The sequence below is a fragment of the Oryzias latipes genome, chromosome 14, assembly GCF_053564925.1.
Source record: "Oryzias latipes strain Hd-rR chromosome 14, Olatipes_Hd-rR_3.1".
NCBI lineage: Eukaryota > Metazoa > Chordata > Actinopteri > Beloniformes > Adrianichthyidae > Oryzias > Oryzias latipes.
The window spans coordinates 17922979-17942498 of NC_136250.1; the positions used below are offsets into that span (position 1 = coordinate 17922979).

General features: G+C 38.8%; 1 protein-coding gene across 3 annotated transcripts; it reads right to left on the bottom strand.

Moving 5' to 3' along the window:
• Positions 1–1087: 1087 nt before the first annotated feature.
• On the bottom strand, positions 1088–18255 carry msna (moesin a). Of its 3 annotated transcripts, none has more exons than XM_023962272.2 (13): positions 17932–18255; positions 8366–8449; positions 7188–7283; positions 6827–7101; positions 6668–6751; positions 6006–6152; positions 5829–5925; positions 5585–5748; positions 5364–5494; positions 5060–5220; positions 4880–4972; positions 3657–3887; positions 1088–2966 (listed from the first exon to the last, which is right to left on the bottom strand). In XM_023962272.2, exons 1-13 carry the CDS (start codon positions 17941–17943, stop codon positions 2802–2804), a joined length of 1740 nt encoding a protein of 579 aa, XP_023818040.1. In that variant the 5' UTR covers positions 17944–18255; the 3' UTR covers positions 1088–2801. The 3 variants fall into 3 exon arrangements, with proteins under 3 accessions (XP_023818040.1, XP_023818041.1, XP_078787420.1); XM_023962273.2 differs by lacking the exon at positions 17932–18255 and adding an exon at positions 15331–15994; XM_078931294.1 differs by lacking the exon at positions 17932–18255 and adding an exon at positions 10093–10157.
• Positions 18256–19520: the final 1265 nt, after the last annotated feature.

Consider the following 19520-nt stretch of genomic DNA (forward strand, 5'->3'; position numbering starts at 1 on the left):
CCTCTTTTCAAGTACCTTTTTTTAAAGGTTTGTTTGAAATAAGCCCAATTCGAACACAGCAACCTGTTCAGGGTGTACCCCGCCCTCGCACAACAGTAGCTGGGTCGGCTCCAGTGACCCCGTGATCCCAAAAGGGTTTCAGTGGGTCCTGAAGATGGATAAATGGATGCATTTTTTAAATAAATAAACACAACACTTTCATTTCTTTAAATGTTATGTTCAAATGATGTGGTGCTGTTTTCATTGTGCCCATTCTTTTTATTGCTTTAAATATATTTATTTGATTATTTCATCAATAAAAAAAAAGATTTATTGATGAAGCATCTCTGTGGGAATAAAATCACAAAGTTCTTTACAATAAAACATTAGTAAATGTTAAGAGACAATGAAAAAATAGGCATATTTAGAAATATAAACATATAAAAATCCTATATTTAATTGAAGCCGGTCTTTTTAAAAATACTGTATCTTCAGCTGAGCTAACAAAGCAGGGGCCAATAAGAGACAACTAAGAAAATAGTCCTAAGGATCAACATGTGGGATTTTTGAATTTAAAATTATCTGGAATATGCCTGTAAAGTTGATCTTAAGTGTGTGAAAGAACCAGAAATTCTAAAAACCACCCTAAAATGAACTGGTGCCAATGCACCGCTGTTATACCTGTTTGCTCCTTTTCCAGTCAAAGGTTTGGAATAAAATTCTGAACAGCTTAAAGGCCCCAAGGTTATTTAGATTAAGACACAAAGATCATAGCAGTAATCTGAGCAAAGACAAATAAAGTAGAAACAATTACTTTAAGCTTCACCTCTGACACCAGTTTTCTTATTTTGGAGACATTTATCTTATTTTGGAGACATTTATCAGCTGAAAAAGGTCATTTTTAAGTAAGAGTTACATGTTAACATGAGAAGGAAATGAAAACATTTTAATGGATTTTACTCAACAGGAACATCAGCAAATGATGAGACGCTTAGAAAGGAATGAAAGACACTTTACTGCACCTTTACTTGTTAAGTCTATACAATGCATTTCTAGTAAAACTGGATTTTACTAGTACTTAACACGACAAATACACTGTAAGCCTGTAAAAGCTGTCAAACAGCAAAAACTATTAGTTTCTTTATTTATTTGTTTTAAATTGCATGTCAGATACAAGAAGTATAATCAGCAGAGTTCAGGCTGTATAAAAAAATCCATCTAGGTACAAATATGTAAAAATTATTTTCATCAAAAAGAAAATATCCAGGGATATTTGTTACTACTAACTAGCAAAAACTCTTTGAAACTGTCAAAATTTACCATCAAGTATTAAACTGTGAACATTTCCCGATGTCAAAAACAAGAGAATTGCAGTTATGAAGGCCTTTTTTCTCACTTTATACCCAGAATTCTTTAGTGGCCCAAACATTTCTGCTCATGTTTCCAGAACTAGCTGACTTTCTCCGGTCCGGATCACCCCGGCTGCATGCTTTCCTCTCCTGTTGCTCTCCCAGCACTGAGCTTCTTTTGGAAAAAAACATGTATCTTTGTGATGTTTATGAAATAAAAATAGACTTGCAGGTGACTTTTTTTTTTTAAATCACAAATATTTAACATCTGGAAATCCCAACTGCAACATACACAAATGTAATCAAATGTACAAATGTCTTTAAAGAATCATGGAGTGGGAAAAGTCTGTTGTTACTGTATGTTTTGGATCATTTTAAAAAAAGGTAAATGTTCTTTTCCAGTCCATGTCAAAACCGATTCTCTGTTGGGCGCATGTTTCTGATTTCCCCCTTTAAATAAGAAAAATGTGCATCTTGGCAGACATAACTCTAGCTTCTATGCTTTACAGATGACTTTACCCACAATTCATGAGTATTTCATAAACATACCCTAATAAAAAACTGACAAAACAAAAACTGCATAACGTATTTAAACTTACAGTAACTTTGCAGAACTTTATTGTTCTGTTTATTAATTTTCTGAATTTCAAATTTCTGACTAACTACAGGAATAATCTGCCACAATCGTAGTATTTCTTTTTTCTTTTTTTTCCCCGGGGTGCACTTTTGATCTTCGGCTATACAATCCAAGCTTAATACAGAAAAATAAACGACCAAAAAAAATAGAGGACCAAAACATCTAAACAAAAATGAAACCTTTAATGTCACATTGTAGGTGGCTTGTTAAATACTTTGTTACTTGTAACAGAGGGTGAACGCAATCAAATGAAAAAGTACATAAAAAATGCTAGATCTGAAAAAGAAACAATAATACTGCTTTGTATATGGGTACATTTCATACAATATGACAGGTATACTGTATGTGGTTTTTTTGTACGTGAAGGCTGCAGTGCAGTTGGTTTTGAAACTTTCTGGAAGCGTCATGGGGCGAAGACGCATGTCCTGAAACCTTTGCAAGTGTGTGGCAGAAGGTCGTCTCCTGCCCAGTTGTCAAGCTGTAAAACATCGGTTTCCAAGGCTTTTATTTTGGAATAATTGCATGAAAATCTGTGACAAAATTGTAGAGGAAACAAAACAAAATAAAAATCTTTGCTCGATGTCAATAATGGATATAGAAGTTCTTTGCTAAGATGTTACATAAACCCCCTTGTGAGGAATAGACTACCAAAAAAAAAAAAAGAGTCCCTTTTTACCAATGACTTTTCTAAAAGTTAAAATTAAAAGGAATTTTCCAGATCTGAGCATGTGCTTGAGCGGCATCTCGATGGGTCGGATTCGTTTGGGAGGAGCAGAAACAGCTAAAGTGAGGCAGGACTGCAGTCCCGGCAGTGTGGGGGCCTTTGAACGTGCACATCACATGCATTCGAACTCATCAATGCGCTGTTTGGTGTTTCCTGACCGGATCTGTCGGAGGGTCTTGTACTTGTCGCGTCCCGCTTTCATGTTCTCTGCGTGGATCATGTCGTTCACCGTTTTCTTGGTCTCATCTCGAGCATTGGCCAACTCTGAGCTCAAGGCCTGGAAACACAGTCACAGAGATTCGTCCCAGTTTATATCATTTATAGCACTGTCTGAGCAGATTTAAAACCCTAAATCTATACACATATGAATTTACAGCAGAGGAGTTCAAAGCTGTAGTTTCTCATTTTATATACATGCATATGGCAGTAATAGTTCAAATCAAAGCATATTTGGAGGAAGGAAAACCAATGAAGGCCTTTGCTCTGTTCTAAAAAGCACAGGATTTCAGCGTCAAAGCCATTGAGCATGGTGGTGGTGAGATGATCATTTGGGACAGATGTCACCAGATCTCAGGCACTTTTCTCTATTCAGCAAGAGGACGATTTCTCCTGGAAAACTGACCAACTGCTGCAGCAGCTGAAATGTGGCAAGAAGCTCAGGTGGGGGTGGACTGCCAACAGTCCCAACAACAATGAAGAGGTGAATTTCTGATGAGCTACTGCCGCTCTGCGGAAAACCACACAGGTTTTTGATAAAATGGCATAATTACAATTAGAAGACCACTGGGAACGCTTTTCAAATAGATCAAGCAATGATCAGAGTGGGATTTGGGCCCTGAGAAGATGGTTTCATCTTTTTGTCATGCTGCAGGGCTAAAACTGAAAAGATTGACTGTAAATACTGAACATTTTCATGACAGTTAAGCAGTTTGCCCTCTGGTTAACCATTTTTGTAGCAAAGACTCACCAGTAGGTGTTTCTGCAAGCGTTCGTTCTTCTCTGCCTCGGTCATTCGCTCCTCCTCGCTGCGGTCCTTGTAGGTGACAGCACCTGTGAACTCGGCGCTGGCCTCGGCGCTGCTCTCGTCGTTCTCGTCGTGTTCGTTTTCTGCGTTGAGGGGTTCCTGCACGTGGGCGACCATCACCTTGTTCTTAAGCTCTTCTTTGGTCTTCTCCAGGTCCTCTTGCACAAGGGTTGCCTGAAGAAACAATTGTGTAAAGGAGGGTTTATGGTCTCATGAAAATAGACATTTTATGGTCTTTTTGGTTCATTGCCACAAAGGAAATAGTGCAACAAATAAGAATGAACATTAACTAAACATGAGCCAAGAATGTATGGCCACTAGGAAAAAGAGCAGGATTTCCCTGAAGTTCAAGACTCTGCTATCTGACACGAGTCTCTAAAATGAAACTTTTGGAAAGCAGTTTTGATTTTCTTTTGACAGACAACATGCGATTGAAAGACTCTGCCCTGCCCTTACACACCAGAAAGGCAAAAACAATTTGACAAAGAATAAATAAACAAAGTAAAAGTACTTGAACCGTGACAGGCTGTTATTTTCTTTTCTCTTTATTCTGACAGTTTTATTGAGGCTTGTTTATGTTAGGATTAATTGCTTTTTTCAAGGGTTACTATGCAAAAGAATTTTGACTCAGCTATCATTACTACAACAATAAAGTTTTATACTTAGCAATTAAAGGACCTTACTGTTAGAAGCTTGCATAGGCAAGGTATAATCAGCATAGCAGGGTAATTTTGGGTGGCTGGGTAGCTTGGTTGGGAAAGACTGCCACACAGGAAACCAGGGTTTGATTCCCGGAGAGGAATGAACAATGGTAATGGGGCAATTACCATATCAATGGCGAGCAATTAACATCACCCACCTTGGGCAAGACCCTTAACACTACTGCCTCCAGAGCGCAGTTCGGCTGCAGCTCACCACTCCCCCAGGGGATGGGTCAAAAGCGGAGAACAAATTTCCCATTGTGGGATAAATACAATATAATAAAATAAAAAAAAGTGTTAAACTATGATAGCCTAAGTGAGACTGCCTTCTCACTTGTCACCACACGGTGGAAGCAGAGTATAGGTTTTTTTTTTGGCCTTTTGGCCAACTGTGACCTAAAGCAAAGAATCTGGGCAAGAATCAGCGAAAAGCTTTAGGAATCAATTCTGAATTAAAGCACACACCTTCTGCTGCCACTCCTCCGCCTCTTCTTCTTTTTTCTTCTTTGCATCCTCCAGCAGGGAGATCTTTGAGGTCAGATCAGCCAACTCTGTGGCCTAAAACAACAATGTCGTGTGTTAAAGAAAAGAATCCTGAAAACCACCATGCTGATTGAACGGAAGTGTGTCTTCTAAAAGGCTGACCAGATGTTCCTGGTTCTTCATCTGACTCTCTGACTGCTGCAGCAGCGCCATTTTGGCTTCCTCTGCGCTCTTGAGATCATTTTCCAGACGTTCAGCCTCCACCTGGGCCCGTTTCCTCTCCTGCTCCAGCTCCAGAGCTCTCTGAGTCTGCTCCTCCAGCTCTGTGGAGGCAGGGAGATCAGCAGAGTTGACCACACAGATCCAGCACTGATCCAACTAATCAGCAGAATCTGAAGTGGGGTTCGCTGGAAAACAAGCAAGCAGCTTCTGCCTGTAGCTCTTGCCACAGTTAAGTGTCTCCCACCTTGTTGGGCTTTCTTTGTCTGCTCTTCAATTTGTCTTAGTCTCTCCATCAGTTCTTCCTTTTCTTTTTCAATCTTCTCCTTCTCCTTTTCAGCAACCTCTCTTTTTCTCTTTTCATTCTCTAACAGAGCTCTGATCAAAACAATCAAGTAAATGAAATTAAACTAAGGTTACGTTTGTATGAAACCTGAATATTTCTGTAAAACAGCTGTCCACTTTTACCTCTCCATCTTTTTGTGGTTCTTGTCTTCCCGGGCCTGAGCCTTCATCTGCTGAACTTCGATGGTGTCTGGTTTACGGCGGCGCATGTAGAGCTCATGGTTGCCCATGCACAGAGCCAAAATGCGTTTGTTGATCCGCAGTCTGGGAGCGTAGAACACAAAGTCCTGCAGATTTGAACAGCCTTTTAGAAGTCACTTATAAAGAGTGGAAAAACACAACACAAGTTCACTCAAAGATGTCATACCGGAGCTTTTTTGTCAATCGGTTTGATAACAAACTTCTTGTCGTTGAAGGAAATATTTCTTATTTCACTCCAGGGAAATCCAATTTTAGGCGTCATTCTGTTGGAGAAAGTGAAAACATGTCTGTCAGAAGGACCTCACGGCTTTGACAGCGTCTGCATTTCTGTAAACCCACTTACTTGTCGGTTTGTTCATAAATGTTCAGACCCAAAGCGTCCACTCCAAGCCACAGCTCAGTTCCTTTCTTGTTCTTGATGTTGAAGTAGTTGACTCCATACATCTCCAGATCTTGAGCAATTTTCAGATATTCCATCATGGAGTCCTCTCTGTGGGCAGAAGTGTGGAGGGTGAGGTGGAGCGCAGACAAGTTTGACATCTGAAGGTGCACCAACGTCCAAAATACTTTATATTCATGCTTGTGAGTATATAAAGCTGTTCATTTAGTCAGCAATGTATGTTTAGGTCGTCGGAGCGTTAGCATTAGCCATCCTATGGAAAATTCCATGACACCTTAGCATCAAGCTAGCAGACTTTGGCTTTACTGCTGTTATTGTTAAAACTACACTGTAGATGTATCACAGTTCATTAGTAATGTTCCATGAACCTCCCATTGTATTTTGTGAACTGTCTAGTAGTTTTACAGTTGTACACGAGGATTGTTTCAACCCTTGATCTCGCTAAATCTCACCAGAAAAGGAAAAGCATAAAAAGGCCTAAAAGACTGATCTTTAATTTTATGGATCGGTTATTGATTTATTAAGCTTGGATCGATTTTATCAACCCAGCCCTATTTCTAAGATGGAAGATAGTCTAAAAAAATGCTGGTGAAGATAAATGTCACCTAATCATGCCCTTGTGCTCTTCATGCCACACTTGAATCCTTTCCTCCCACTGCTCCTTGTTAAGTTTGTGCTGATCCAGAACTCTGAGAAGACAAAACGTCGCAGCGTCATCACAGAAATCTTCTTGTTTTGAGAATCATTTCAAAAGCTTGCGTTACCTCTGAGGCAGCAGCTGCTCTCCGTTCAGATAGCCCGTCGTGTGGACTTCTTTGTTGTAGTCAGCGAACTTAGCTTGCACAGCGTAAGAGGCGAGGAGCACCGCCGTCTCTGGGGGGCAGTAGATGTCGTCACTTAGGATCGCCTCCTTCACCTGCAGGAAGAAAAGCCGCTGCGTGGCATCCTGGATTAACTCCTCTGACACATCCTCTGGGAAGAACTTGGCTCGGAACTTAAACAGCATCGGGCTTTCCTTCCGCACATCCTGAGCTGTCACCTTTTGAAAGACACAATGTGGATGAAGGTTATTTAAAGCTGATTCAAGTTGAAAACGCACGAGGAGCGAAACACTGAGGACCTCACCTTCTTATTGAGCTTTAGCCATGTTGAGAAGCCCTTTGTATCTTGGTACTGAAGTCCAAAATACCAAACTTCTCGCAGTCCAATGGTCTTCACAACCTTTAGACATGAGAAGAATGTATCATGAAGGTGCAGCAGCAGCGTCCGCACAGAACCAGGCTCCTAGTTTAGGGTGTTTGTTCGTGGAGTGTCCTCTGCCTGTCCACCCATCCCAACGTCACACCTTTCATGCTTTCCAAACAAATCCTCTAACATTTTATTTTAAGCAGTTTTTCTCTTCCTGTGTTTCCTTGCCATTGTTACAGCCATTTGTTACATCAGTACATGCTGTTTCCCATTAACCGCCCTCACATTGTTTTGCAATGAATTTAAACTATCAGCTCTTATCTGAACAGTCGGATTTCTCCAAGCAGCTACTGCTCGTCATCTTTCTGCTACATAGAGATGAAGTCAAAATGTCAAACATCGCACAAGCAAAGTCTCTTTCATGATAAAAAGAATGGCCGTGTTTCCCCCCCCACTTTAAAGGCCTATATCATGCTTTTCTTAAGCCTGCCAGAGGAAACCATACCCATATATAATATAATTTACTACCTTTGGCACACTAATGAAGAAAGTTTTTATGAAATATTCGTTATTTTTGCAGCTCATTTTCCTACTCTGAAGTAAGACGACTCGATCTCTGAGGCACCGGCTTTTGCTCCGTGTGGGAGTCGCCCATTTCATGACGTCCACCCGGAGCCGGCCTCGGCAGTGTGCCTGCACTTCCCCCAGGAAAACAAACAACATGCAAACTTTTGCAAAGATGGATGTGCATGTTGTGCATATAAAAGGAAACAGTTTAGCCGATGACTGCTAGCTCTGTGGAGAAAGTGGGAGTAAGTATGTTAGCCTGTGAGCCTGTATGCTGACAACACAGACTCTTCCTGGAAGGGCTGTTCTCCTTAATCTACGTCTGAATGTGAGAACCCACTTGTTTTCAAGATTTGGGAGCTCAGAGAGCTGGTTTTCCAAAGGACTACTCAGAAATGCGTGAATGGAGCAAAAACCTGCTTTTGGGTTGCTTTTCAGGAGGGAATTACCATAAGATAGACTTAAAAGCTTAAAAAAGTTGATTTGCATGATATAGGCTCTTTAAGTGTGACACAGTTTTTACTGCTCAGTGCAGAGATCACTCATACCTGGTCAAAGAGCTGCTTCCCCGTTGTGTTGGGCTGAATGGCAAACTCCAGCTCAGCGTCCATTGTGGTGACTTTCACACTAATCTGAGGAGCAGAGGTAGGATGTCATGATCAACACAAACCTACTCAGGTTCTGAGTGGAACAGACTTATTGTACTTAGGTCAAAAAAATCTCTTCATTTCTTGGTATAATATAAGGCTGGAAAAAATGGAAGAAATGACATAAACTGTTAAATCTCATTTATGTTCCTATTTTCAAATATTCTAAATTTTCCATCAATAAATCAATCTTCTGCTAAATGTGAGGTTTAGTCATTTCATATATTGACTTTTTATTCTTTGATGACACGTTTTATCTCACAGCAATCATTTTTTGCCAATAAGCATTAAATCAGTGTGAGTTTGGAAATATAATCAATACTGACTATCAGTTTTTAAAAAATCAATCCTAAAGAGAATCGTGATCTATTGTATCTGAATTAATTCAGGGAGACACGTTGGGACACAATTCTCTTATTATAAAGCAAGAAACACTGAATGAAAATGTAAAACATTATTCAAAAGGTAATCAGATGCTAATTTCAATCAAAGTGTTTACTTGACTTTAATTATTTCAGAAACATCTGCAAATCATTGCAAAACTGTTTTAAATGGAAATATTAAACATAAGTTGATACTTAATTCCATTTGTTCAAATCATAAATCATATTGATTAATGACCTCAAAAAGCATAATCAAATGTGTTCAGAAACACCACTGGGAACAGAATTAAAAAAAAAAAGATTTAATAAGTAGATTAATTGTAAACACCCTCATCGATAAAAGTTATTAAACAAACCTGAATTGTTTTAAATTAGATGAGCATGTAAGTGAAAACATAACGTCATGAATCTGAATTAAAACAATTTTGAAAAATTGGTAATGATACCCAGCCTGGATGAATGAATTATTGCCTCCACCTTGTGTAAATTTAGATATTTTCAATCGAAACATTTGAGTAAAATCCATGTAAGATTTCATGATGGGTTTTTGTAATGCACCATTCTACGAGCAGCAGCACAAAATCAGACTGTAAAGGAAAAAGCAGGGACGGTTTAATAAGTCCGGCTGCTTGGAGCCCAGCTGCACCCACGTCCTTAGGTGGGCTCTCCAAATAAACAATGTCTGTGGGAGATTCCAAAGCACAAAAAGCTCTGCTGTGAACGATCGAGCAACACAACCAGCATGCTTTTACTCGGATAATAAAGTTTGCTAAGCAAAAAATGCAAATGACTACAAAGGTGGGCTTTGGTTTGACAAGCTGTGTGAGAAATGCAGCATTCTGTCTGTGTAAAAAACTTATCTACAGGAAGTAACCACATCCTCTGGTTGCAGGGCCTTGTGAGGCAAGACTGCTAAACACTGATCTCTCCTGAGAGCCGTCTACATCCTGTCATGTATCAAGAAACCTGTGCAGCACTTGACTGTGCAGCGATGTTAAGTTTCCTCTTCAGACAACAACCTTTGGTGTTGCTGCTAATTCAGCAAATGTGGCAACCAATTTTTTCACTGTTTGTTTTATATTTTAAAGGCATAAGTGAGAACTTGTATGCATTCGTTTAACCTTGAGTCCCCCTCAAAGGGGTTGGCTTAAGTTAAGCATGCTCTTCTGCTTAGTAAGCTGACCAAGCAGGAATCCCCCACTTTTTCTCTACTCTCAGAGATGGTAAAAACAGCAGCACACATGCCTGTTGGGAAATAACTGTGCAGGCAGAGGCCCACGCCTGCCCCGAACAACAATGGTATGCATTATTTCCAAGTTGCAGGGCTGATTAGAGTCGCGTTCTTTCCCTTCCATGTCAGCAGGACCCCATTTTACTGCTCAGGACACTTTCCCCGCTGCCACTTCCTGTCATCCACAGCAGCTGAGTTTGAGAGAAACCCTCAATGGCGGCCTTCTGTAACCTCCACTGCAGATGTGCAGAACAAGACCTACAGACGAGCACATTTGAAGGCAGCACATGAGAATTTGGTTCATGCTCACTCTGTGACCACCCTGCTGAGCAGTTTCATTTCCGGAAACAGAATGGTCGTTCTGCAGAAAAGGGGAACTGCACTTTTACATTTTCCGCATGCTCTGGGTGTGTCTCTTTTGGCGAGAACTCTAAAGCACTTTAGATGCTATTATTAACACATGCTGAACACAACCCGCAGACCAACACACTTTAGATCATGTTTTATTAGGCATGGATCAGTTTAACTTACCGGTAATCAGTTGCACTGTTGCATGATGGGTTTAAAGAACAGCCTGTTTGGTAAACATTGGGTGAACATCTGTCCTTCTAAGCTCTAAATGTTCAATCCTATTCCAGGTTTGACTTCATGAAAAGATACATTAGGATGTCTCAGTGTTTCCCTTACACTTAGAATAAAAGTATTCAAACCATCCCTAATAACGTTGTTTTTATTAAACCATTTAATTGCAACACAAGTTTGAATTTGGAAGATTAGCATGCTAACTTTTGATTTGGCACTAAAATCTAACAGTATTGACTTGATGGCAACATTTGGCTACAGTTATTTTTTCACTTCAACCTTCATCAGATTTTGTGTTCGCATCGTCCGATTTTTATTTTGTTCCTAATTTAAGCCTCAGAAAGCCAGTGGAACAAAAAATGCAAAACCACCTTAAATGCATCAACTATTTTTGGTCCCTTAAAAAAGGTTTTAACTATATGTTTTAAAAAATCCCCAAAAGCTTTTCTGTTTTTTTTCACAAATTAAAAGCTGAAAAAAGTTTGAATTGAAAACATTAAACAATCTTGAATAAATGCAACAGTCCCATGATACGTTTTTCTTTTGGCATTATTCTCATGATGGAGGACACATACATACATATATAAAGAAATTACCTCTCTCATGCGATTTATTTTTTTGTGTGATTAATTAATCGTGACCTGTAATTAAATAATCCAATTATTCTATTTTTAATCACAAATATTTTTCAGCAAATAATGGCTCTCAAAAGCCTAATTTTGAAGTATTTTCATAAATAAATGTGAAATTGGGGCCCAGGAAAAGATCAAAATACAACCCAAAAATGGCTAATGAAATTTTTTATTATAACAATTATAAATTTTATTATTATTTTATACCAATAAGGGGAATTTTTCAACCTCGAACAATTAAGATAAAAAAAGCAAAGAAAAAACCCCCAGAAAACATCAGATCCAGTGTGCTCTAATTTACCCCATCATAAAACAGTAGGAACCCTTTTCTGCAAAATCAGTAAACTATTTAACCCAAACTTATTAATACCATAATATATATGTTGACATATGTTGTTTTAACGTTTGTCAAAAAACCAAAGCAGTGCAAAAGACATGAAAGATTTTGTAGTTTCCTTTAACCTGTTTGGTGAATGTGATTATTATGAAGACTGGGATGAAGCAGAAGAGCTAAACAAATAAGAGAATATGAGCAGGCGGAAATGCGACACCATGGAGGAATGGAACTATTTAGATTTTGTTTCTTTAAAACAAACGTTTGCTTCATCATCTGCAAAAAAAAAACAAGCGCTAAGAGGTGAACTTTCCTTCAGAAATTATGCTTTGTTTAACTTCTTATGATGATCACTTTTGTCAGAGAGCAGAGCGAAGTCGCTGTAGGCCCTGTAGCTGTTACCAAGGCAACGCTAAATAGTTCGTTTTTTGTGAAAAATGATTCAAACTCAAAAATATAACAGGATTAAAGTTCTAATAATTGATTTAATATTTCTATTTTTCGTAAATGACCATGGTGTGGGCGGGATAATGCTCTTCAAGGTGGGCATTATCAGATATGAACAGACTTACATGGACGCAACCGTCCATCGCGAAAATGAGATTAATAAAATTAAAGACAACATAACGCACTAAAATCGCTGTAATCAATTAATCGCGAGTAACGCAATAATTTCACCACCCTACTGGAAATTGCATTTTTGATTATTTCTTCATTCAAATCGTTGTAAATCAGGAGCAGATGAAAAAATGTTTTTGGAAAAAGCTTGTAGTTGCGATGTAGAAGCTACAATCGGCAGGCCAAAAGCTCCGCTTTTCACTAAAGCATCCACTTGTAGACTACTAGATCCATGTACGTCTTTGTTTTCTTCGTCTGAGCTGAAATTTTGCCTCAAAACTGTATATTATATAATATTGCTCACCACTTTTGTTGCACCAGTAATGTTAGGTTGGGGTTGTGAGGGGATGTAAGCTAGCAGGAGAGAGTGTAAAAAGACTGATAGTGGGAAGGAGACGGTTTACTCCACACCAGTAGTCCCAGCCAAAACGTAAAGGCGAATTTCTTATTAACTACTACTGCCCTGCAGAAATGTCCTAAGAAACAACACAGATTTTTTGATTTTGGCTAAAAATGGCAAATTCATAATCAAAAGACCACTGGGATCACTTTTACAGCAGTTTAAAAGAGGATCAGAGTTGGACTTAATAGCATGATAAAGCTGCTCATCGCCCACCACTGCCAGCCGATGATAAATATAATGACAACTAAAAAGCAGCAAATTATGTTTGATAAATTTAAACAATAAAATAAAAGCTGATACTTGGAGGGACGTTTGAAAATTTTGACTCCTAGAAAATTGTAAAAACGACCTTAGAAGAGGAATTGTCCCGAATTAACTTTCAAGGACCTAATGCCCTTAAGAAACTACCTATGAACTAAAAAAATAATTGTACCATGAAGATTACATTTCACAGGCAATGCTTAATGTCTCCGACATTCTCATACCAACGTTATCTCAGTCAAAGTCACAGTTCTTTCGACTCAAGTCGAGACAGCAGTGGAGATAACGGCAAGTGGTTTTAGGAACATGAATGGGCCCATGAGGAATGTCCACACAAAACAAGACTTTCCTGACATATCTGGTGCAAAGCACAATGGCTCCCGAGCACGGTGCACTGCGCCCAGGTTTACTGGATTAGTAATACAGGGAGGCTGATAAACCAGAGACTCTCACATCTTAGTCATGCCAGCCGTGACCCCTGATCAGGTCAGTACTTTTTCAACAATGGGCACATTTCATTTGGAGTTTATCTAAAACACTAAATGTGGATATCAGATTCAATTCGGTCAAGTGAATCAACTTCATTGAAAAATAGATTAAAGATATAAATGGCTTAAAAAGTCAAGCTAACTATAAAACGTTGCAAGGAGGTCAGTACTTTTGGCACATTTGAGTTATCATTAAAATCCATTACAAAAGTCATGTGAAAAGTAATAGACGTCTTCATTTGCTTAGCCTTTGTTAATTTAAAAAAAAACAACCTCAGCATCAACTTTTGATGCTTACACTGCAGTTATGCATGGGTGCGTATTTACACTTGTACTAAAGAAGCCCAGAGGCAAAGTGCAAACTGTGTGACAGGAAGAGGAAGGATTGAAAAGAGCATGAAGTTTCTCTAAATGCAGGCGCTCATTAAAATGTAGAGACGCATACACAGTTTTTCTATAGTTTTGAGGGATTTATTGCTACATTATCTGAGCCTTATCCTAGTTTTATCTTTCACTGCTTCACAAAATAAAACTATGTTGCAAATGCTAGGACTTATAATACATCCCTACATTGTTTGTTCAACAACAGTTGGTTTTCTAACATAGTCTGCTTTGTTTTGTCCAATGGGAAAGCTCATCAGCACTCCAGCGCACCAAAAAATGAATCTTGCTAACATGCAAGTGAACTCGGATGTGTTTCAAATACAATGTGAATGCAAGCAGACATTCACAGGGACAAGAGAGCGCAGAAAGGCAGTAATGAGAGGCTGTAAAGCACTAAATAGCTAAACTTGTTTTTTTATCTAAAAGATTTTTTTCCTCAAAGTCAAAGCTTTTTTTAAGATATAATGAGCCCAGATGAGTTGCTGTTGTAGCTGTACAACATTTCTAGTCTTTTTAGGGTGAAAGGTGTTCCAACTAATAACAATTCTTAAAGTTTCTTGTTCAATTGAAGCCTGTTTGCCATGAATAACTGTATCTATTAGGGATGACACAATTCTACATCGAAATGTTACACCATTACACTGAATTGTGGAAAAAGTTAATCATTGTATCAGCACTGCACATGACATAACAGTATGTATATGTTGAAAGTATCAAACAATTATGCTAATTTATTATTATTTAGTATTTAGTATAGTAGGATTTCGTATTTATTGTGTAATTGCTTTACACCAGGCTCAGTATGAGCCAACTGAAAGTTTTTTCTTCATTGTTACTTGCTTAATAGCAAACTGGAAAAAAAAGGATTTTTCCTAATTTTTTGTTGTTTTGTAGTAGACAAATCATTTATCAAACCGTAAAAAAATTTAGGGCTGAACTGAATTAAGAGTAAAGTGAATCGTTGCAAACCCTAGTATTTTTATCCAAAGTATTGCAAAGCCACAAAAAACATGGGTTTTGTTTTTAAATATGTATACTGTCGACACACATTTTGACAAAGTTGTTTGATGACAATTGAAAAGTTTCAAAACTGTGACAATTAAAAGGAGAGGTAATGAATGATCTTAAAAATGGACATATCAGTCCCGAATGCTCAAGAATGCATTTGCAAAATCTAGCAAAACATTTGAATAGTTTTAATAATTTAATCTCAGTACATGAAAAGGGAAAAACTGCACTTCTCTCAATAAAAGTCGCACAGCGCTCCACCGAGTAAGCCCATATATTATTAACAGGGTAGTTTGGAAATACCCCTCAATGTAATTAAACTGCAAATGGCTGTGGGGTTTTTTTGATGCAGTTGATCCTAGAAAGTTACGTTTTCCTACACCTGCACTCACAGAAGAACCTATTGGCATTTCATTCAGACATCTACTGGTCAACTCTTAAGCAAATGAAAACATTGTGTAGTTTAGATTGGCATAGTAATATTCAATTTTGAGATAAAAACAAAACTAAAGTTAAAAAAAGCACAACAGCAAAGTACTTACTCTTATAGAACTTCAGTGTTTCTGCAACTTCCCATAAAAAATAAAATAAACAAGTTGTTTTTCTAAAAACTGCTAAGGTTTTTCACTGTAGTTTTTCCACCACCCCTGGCTCCAGCTCAGTCTTAATCTGCCCTGCAATGTGCACTACAGACCCATTTAATCTCCTACTGGCATACCTCTGAGTCTTTTCCATTTAACATGTTTCCATAGACACATTTGGTAGATCTGCTACTCCTAACAGGAGCGCCATACGTGCTGGGCTCTAATGGTAAGTAACCCTGACATTTTCTGAGTGTTCTCCTGTTTGTTTGTCTTTTTTGATGCTAAAAGAGTTTGGGAGTCAACATAAAGAACAAAAACATTCCATCTGCTCTGATAATGGTGATATATATCTAAAATGGTCAATCAGTGAAGATATTACCACTTTAACTAAATATCTTGGTCATTATCTTAGTTCTTAAGGACAAAACCTGCTTACTTTGATTAAAAGTGCAGTTAGGTTTAACTCCCAAGGTAAAAAAAAAAAAAAAAGTAAACTAGCTATGAGTCACAGAGTTGAGCAAACGTTTTAAAAGGAAAAGGCATTTTGGATGTAAAACGACCCTTTAAAGGCTCACAAAAAACAAGATTACAGGAGATTCTGTGCTTGCTCTTCTGCTATAATGCGGTCCAACTCGGAGCATGGCCTCTAAAGACCATGTAGAGCAAAGCAGGGAAGAGAACGGCCGGACTGTGATGTGAAAGTCCATATAAGGTTGCAGGCGAGGAAATTACCAGAAAGGAACTGATGTAAGTGCAGAAACCTTGAGTCACAACATTACTTCCTTGGGAAAATCAAGGAGGAGTCCAGCTACGACTGAATTGCTCAATAATAATTTCTTCTGAGAAATATTATGATATATCAGCTCGAATTTAAAGATGACATTTTCTTTACAACGTTGAATCTTAGTCCAAAGCGACATTACAGCACAAAGACTAAACTTTCACTGAATATCAAGAATGTTTGGACTTGTTGAATCAGCACCTATATTTAACCTTTTTATCTCACCCTGTCCTTACCATGAAGTTCAGAGACAAAAGGAACACAGTGTTGCAAAAACAAGCCTGAATGTGGACCTTTCTCTTTTTATCAGTTTTACTATCTTTGCCAGGTTGATTTTTTTATCAAATGTATATAAGCTGAACTATGTTTGCCCAAATCCCACAGAAAGGCTGTAACTCCCTACTTCATAAATAGTATTTAGCAAAATATCATAAACTGCTTATAACTACATCTCAGCAAGTTACAGTCCTTTGTTCAGTTTGGATAATAAGCTTTCTGCTTCCTGTTAATTATCTATTCTTTCTTGTTGTGGTTTCCTCTTTTCTTTTTTGTTTGTTTAAGAAACAGACTATCGGTATATTTTCTTATAAATAGAGCTATCAGTGAGCTTTTTATTAGTTTTCTGTGACTGTGGGGACGTTTTTTTGCACTTTAAGCAAATAATATTGTCAATATTCTTAGATAAGTCACAAAAAATGTTGGAGATCTGGCTGACAAAGTTAAAAAAAATGCTTAAATGTACCTTATTTCAAGCATTATTGTTGACTTAATATTACGTTTTATTGCTTATGCTATTGTTTGTGTCTGGAAAAATAGACACTGCTTGGCAATTGACAAGCAGCTGCAAACAGTTTTGGCATGACACATAGTGACAGCTGTTAAGGAAGTGCTAGCAATAACAGAAACAAACAGGTTTGTGTTTATAAAAAAATCTGTGTAATTGTGACAAAGCGCTTGTTGTGTTTATAAGTAAAACTAAGTGACTCGATTAGGCGTTAAAAAATAATAGTGAGATTGAATGGCAGTTTCTGCACATCTCTTTCATAGGTTAAAGCAGAATCCAACTGTTTAGTCTTTGTATTATCACCACCAGCCCTGAAGGCAACATCCTTCTTTGTGGTCAAGTGAATAAATTCAGGGCAGAGACACAGGGCCGTGCCTCTCTGGTGGTGTCTGCCTTAAAAAGCCCAGTCTTTGTTTGGACCCCCTGCTTCTCTTTGTGCAGAATTCCCCCTGGTATCAACAAACACCCCCTTACTTTCATGGCTCAAAAAAAGGGGGGGACTGCACTCCTGCAACTACCATGCGAGGCTAACCTCCGTCCATCTGCCTCAGACTTGGGTAGCACAACTGGATTGAGTTGAGGGTTCAAATCCAGTCTTGTTACATTACAAGGAGGCCTGGAAGCAAGGGGCTAGCAAGCAAGCTTGCTACTGCAGGCCCCACTCCCACTGAACAGAGAGGCACAAAAAGTCCAATCTGTGCGTTTTTGTTACGTGTTTAGGTTTTTAGGGGCACGTTTGTTTGCAGTTTTAAGTTGAAAGACTTGAAAGAACAGTTTAATTTAAGGCGCTAATTTTAGGGAGACAGGGGCGGGAGCGCGCACGCGCACACACTTAACGGAAAGTACCATTGCCGCCTTGAAAGGATGTAACTATTATGTAGTTACTTCTTTTCTATAGCCGTCTTTTATATTTTTTATGCTAGGCTACGTAAAATTTTAAAAGAGAAAAAGCACAAATTAGACTGAAAAATAGCAAATGAACGCTCAGACTTACTGTTTTCGGCATCTTTTCCTCTACGCCCGGCTCAGATTTAAGTCGTAAACCAGATGACTAGTATGAAAAACTTTTTCCCATCAGAGACAAACGGCGTCCAAAAAGAAAAACGCCAGTCGTATGCAGGAAACAACCGCTTTTTCTTATCTGACTAAGAAGAGCTATTTCAGTCCCCCCGCTCGAAAAGTGTTTTTCTTTGTTTCGCCTCTTACTAAAATGGACTGGGAGCTTGATTTCCTGCTAACGGTACCCCCGCTGCAAAACCACACCCAGAAGACCAATGACAGGACAGCAGCCAGCGAGACTCAGGGAGGGGGGGGGGGGGGGGGGGGGGCAGCGGGCCAGCGGCTCACTCCGCCCGCGCGCGCCTGCCGCATCATCACGGCTCGCGCTCCCGAGAAACTTTTCCGCCCTCAAAATCTCGATTTTCAACGCTGTGATGTGGCTTAAGCTGTGATTCTGCAACTAGGCTGGATCACAACACGCTGGAAATAGCAGTTTTTCAAGAAGTTAAAGCGCTTCAATTCGCTTCAACTAAACGTCATCAATATTTAATGATAAAAGGTTTCCCCTAAGAAAATAAACTGAGATGATGAGATTTCATTCGAACACAACACTGACACTATTTAAAGCCAAAATCTCAAAACAAAAGTAATGCATTACTAAGGTGGTGCCTACTTACTGGGACAGTGGAGCGCATTTCTTATGAATTTTTAGGAGTACTTTACTCAGCACAGGACCAGATCAGGGGTTTGCAACCTGATACAACATATCATTCAAGTAATGAACTGAAGAAGTGAGTGTATTATTATGTATTTTATGTGTTACAACTGAACAATGTCGAGGGGTTTTGAGAATTAGTAAACTGAATAAAGTTTGTTTAGTTATCTGTCGCAAAGGAGTAACAACCACAGAACCTTCACCTCTCCCTACTGACCAATCCCTTGCCTTTAGGCCTCTCCGGGCATTCTGGGTAGTGTAGTCTGCACAGTATCCGACTGCTTTGTTTTGTTTAATGCACCATAAAATCCAATCCCTTAAGGTCCAAATATGCAATACCTCTGTAATTTTTGTTGTAAATATGTGTAACAAGTTTTACTATTTATCACTTACCTCTTCAACTACTGCACTAATGTAACACTTTAAAAGTTAGGACAACAAACAAAAAAGAGAAAATCGGGATATGTGTTGGAAATTTGTGCTTTTGGTGTTTTTAACATGTTCTTGTAGCATTTCTGATAATAGAGGACATGTATGTCATGGGAGCTCACAGTATTTTAGGGAATTGTTGAAGGGATGGGACAAAATTGGGTTGCAATACAATGTCTTTAGGAAAGAATTGAAGGATATGGGTTACAGTATCACGATGTTCCATGGGAGAAAACGTGGACATATGGAAGGCATGCCCCAATGGATTGGGTCATCACACCAGTGAAGAAATGCAACAACTGGCTGGAATGGGTCAAGATGACGCATATGGACTGAGGTATGACACCACTGTGTCTGCAGTAAAGCAGGGCCAATGGAAGAGAGCTGCTACCTAATCTGCGTACCATACCCATCTGAAGTTGTCGACCTGGACCATCTCT

Coding starts and splice junctions, on each gene's coding strand:
- msna (XM_023962272.2), bottom strand. Junction 6,153..6,667: donor GAGCACAAGGGCATGATTAG/GTGACATTTATC, acceptor TTCTGCCCACAG/AGAGGACTCCATGATGGAAT. Junction 5,495..5,584: donor AACCACAAAAAGATGGAGAG/GTAAAAGTGGAC, acceptor TGTTTTGATCAG/AGCTCTGTTAGAGAATGAAA.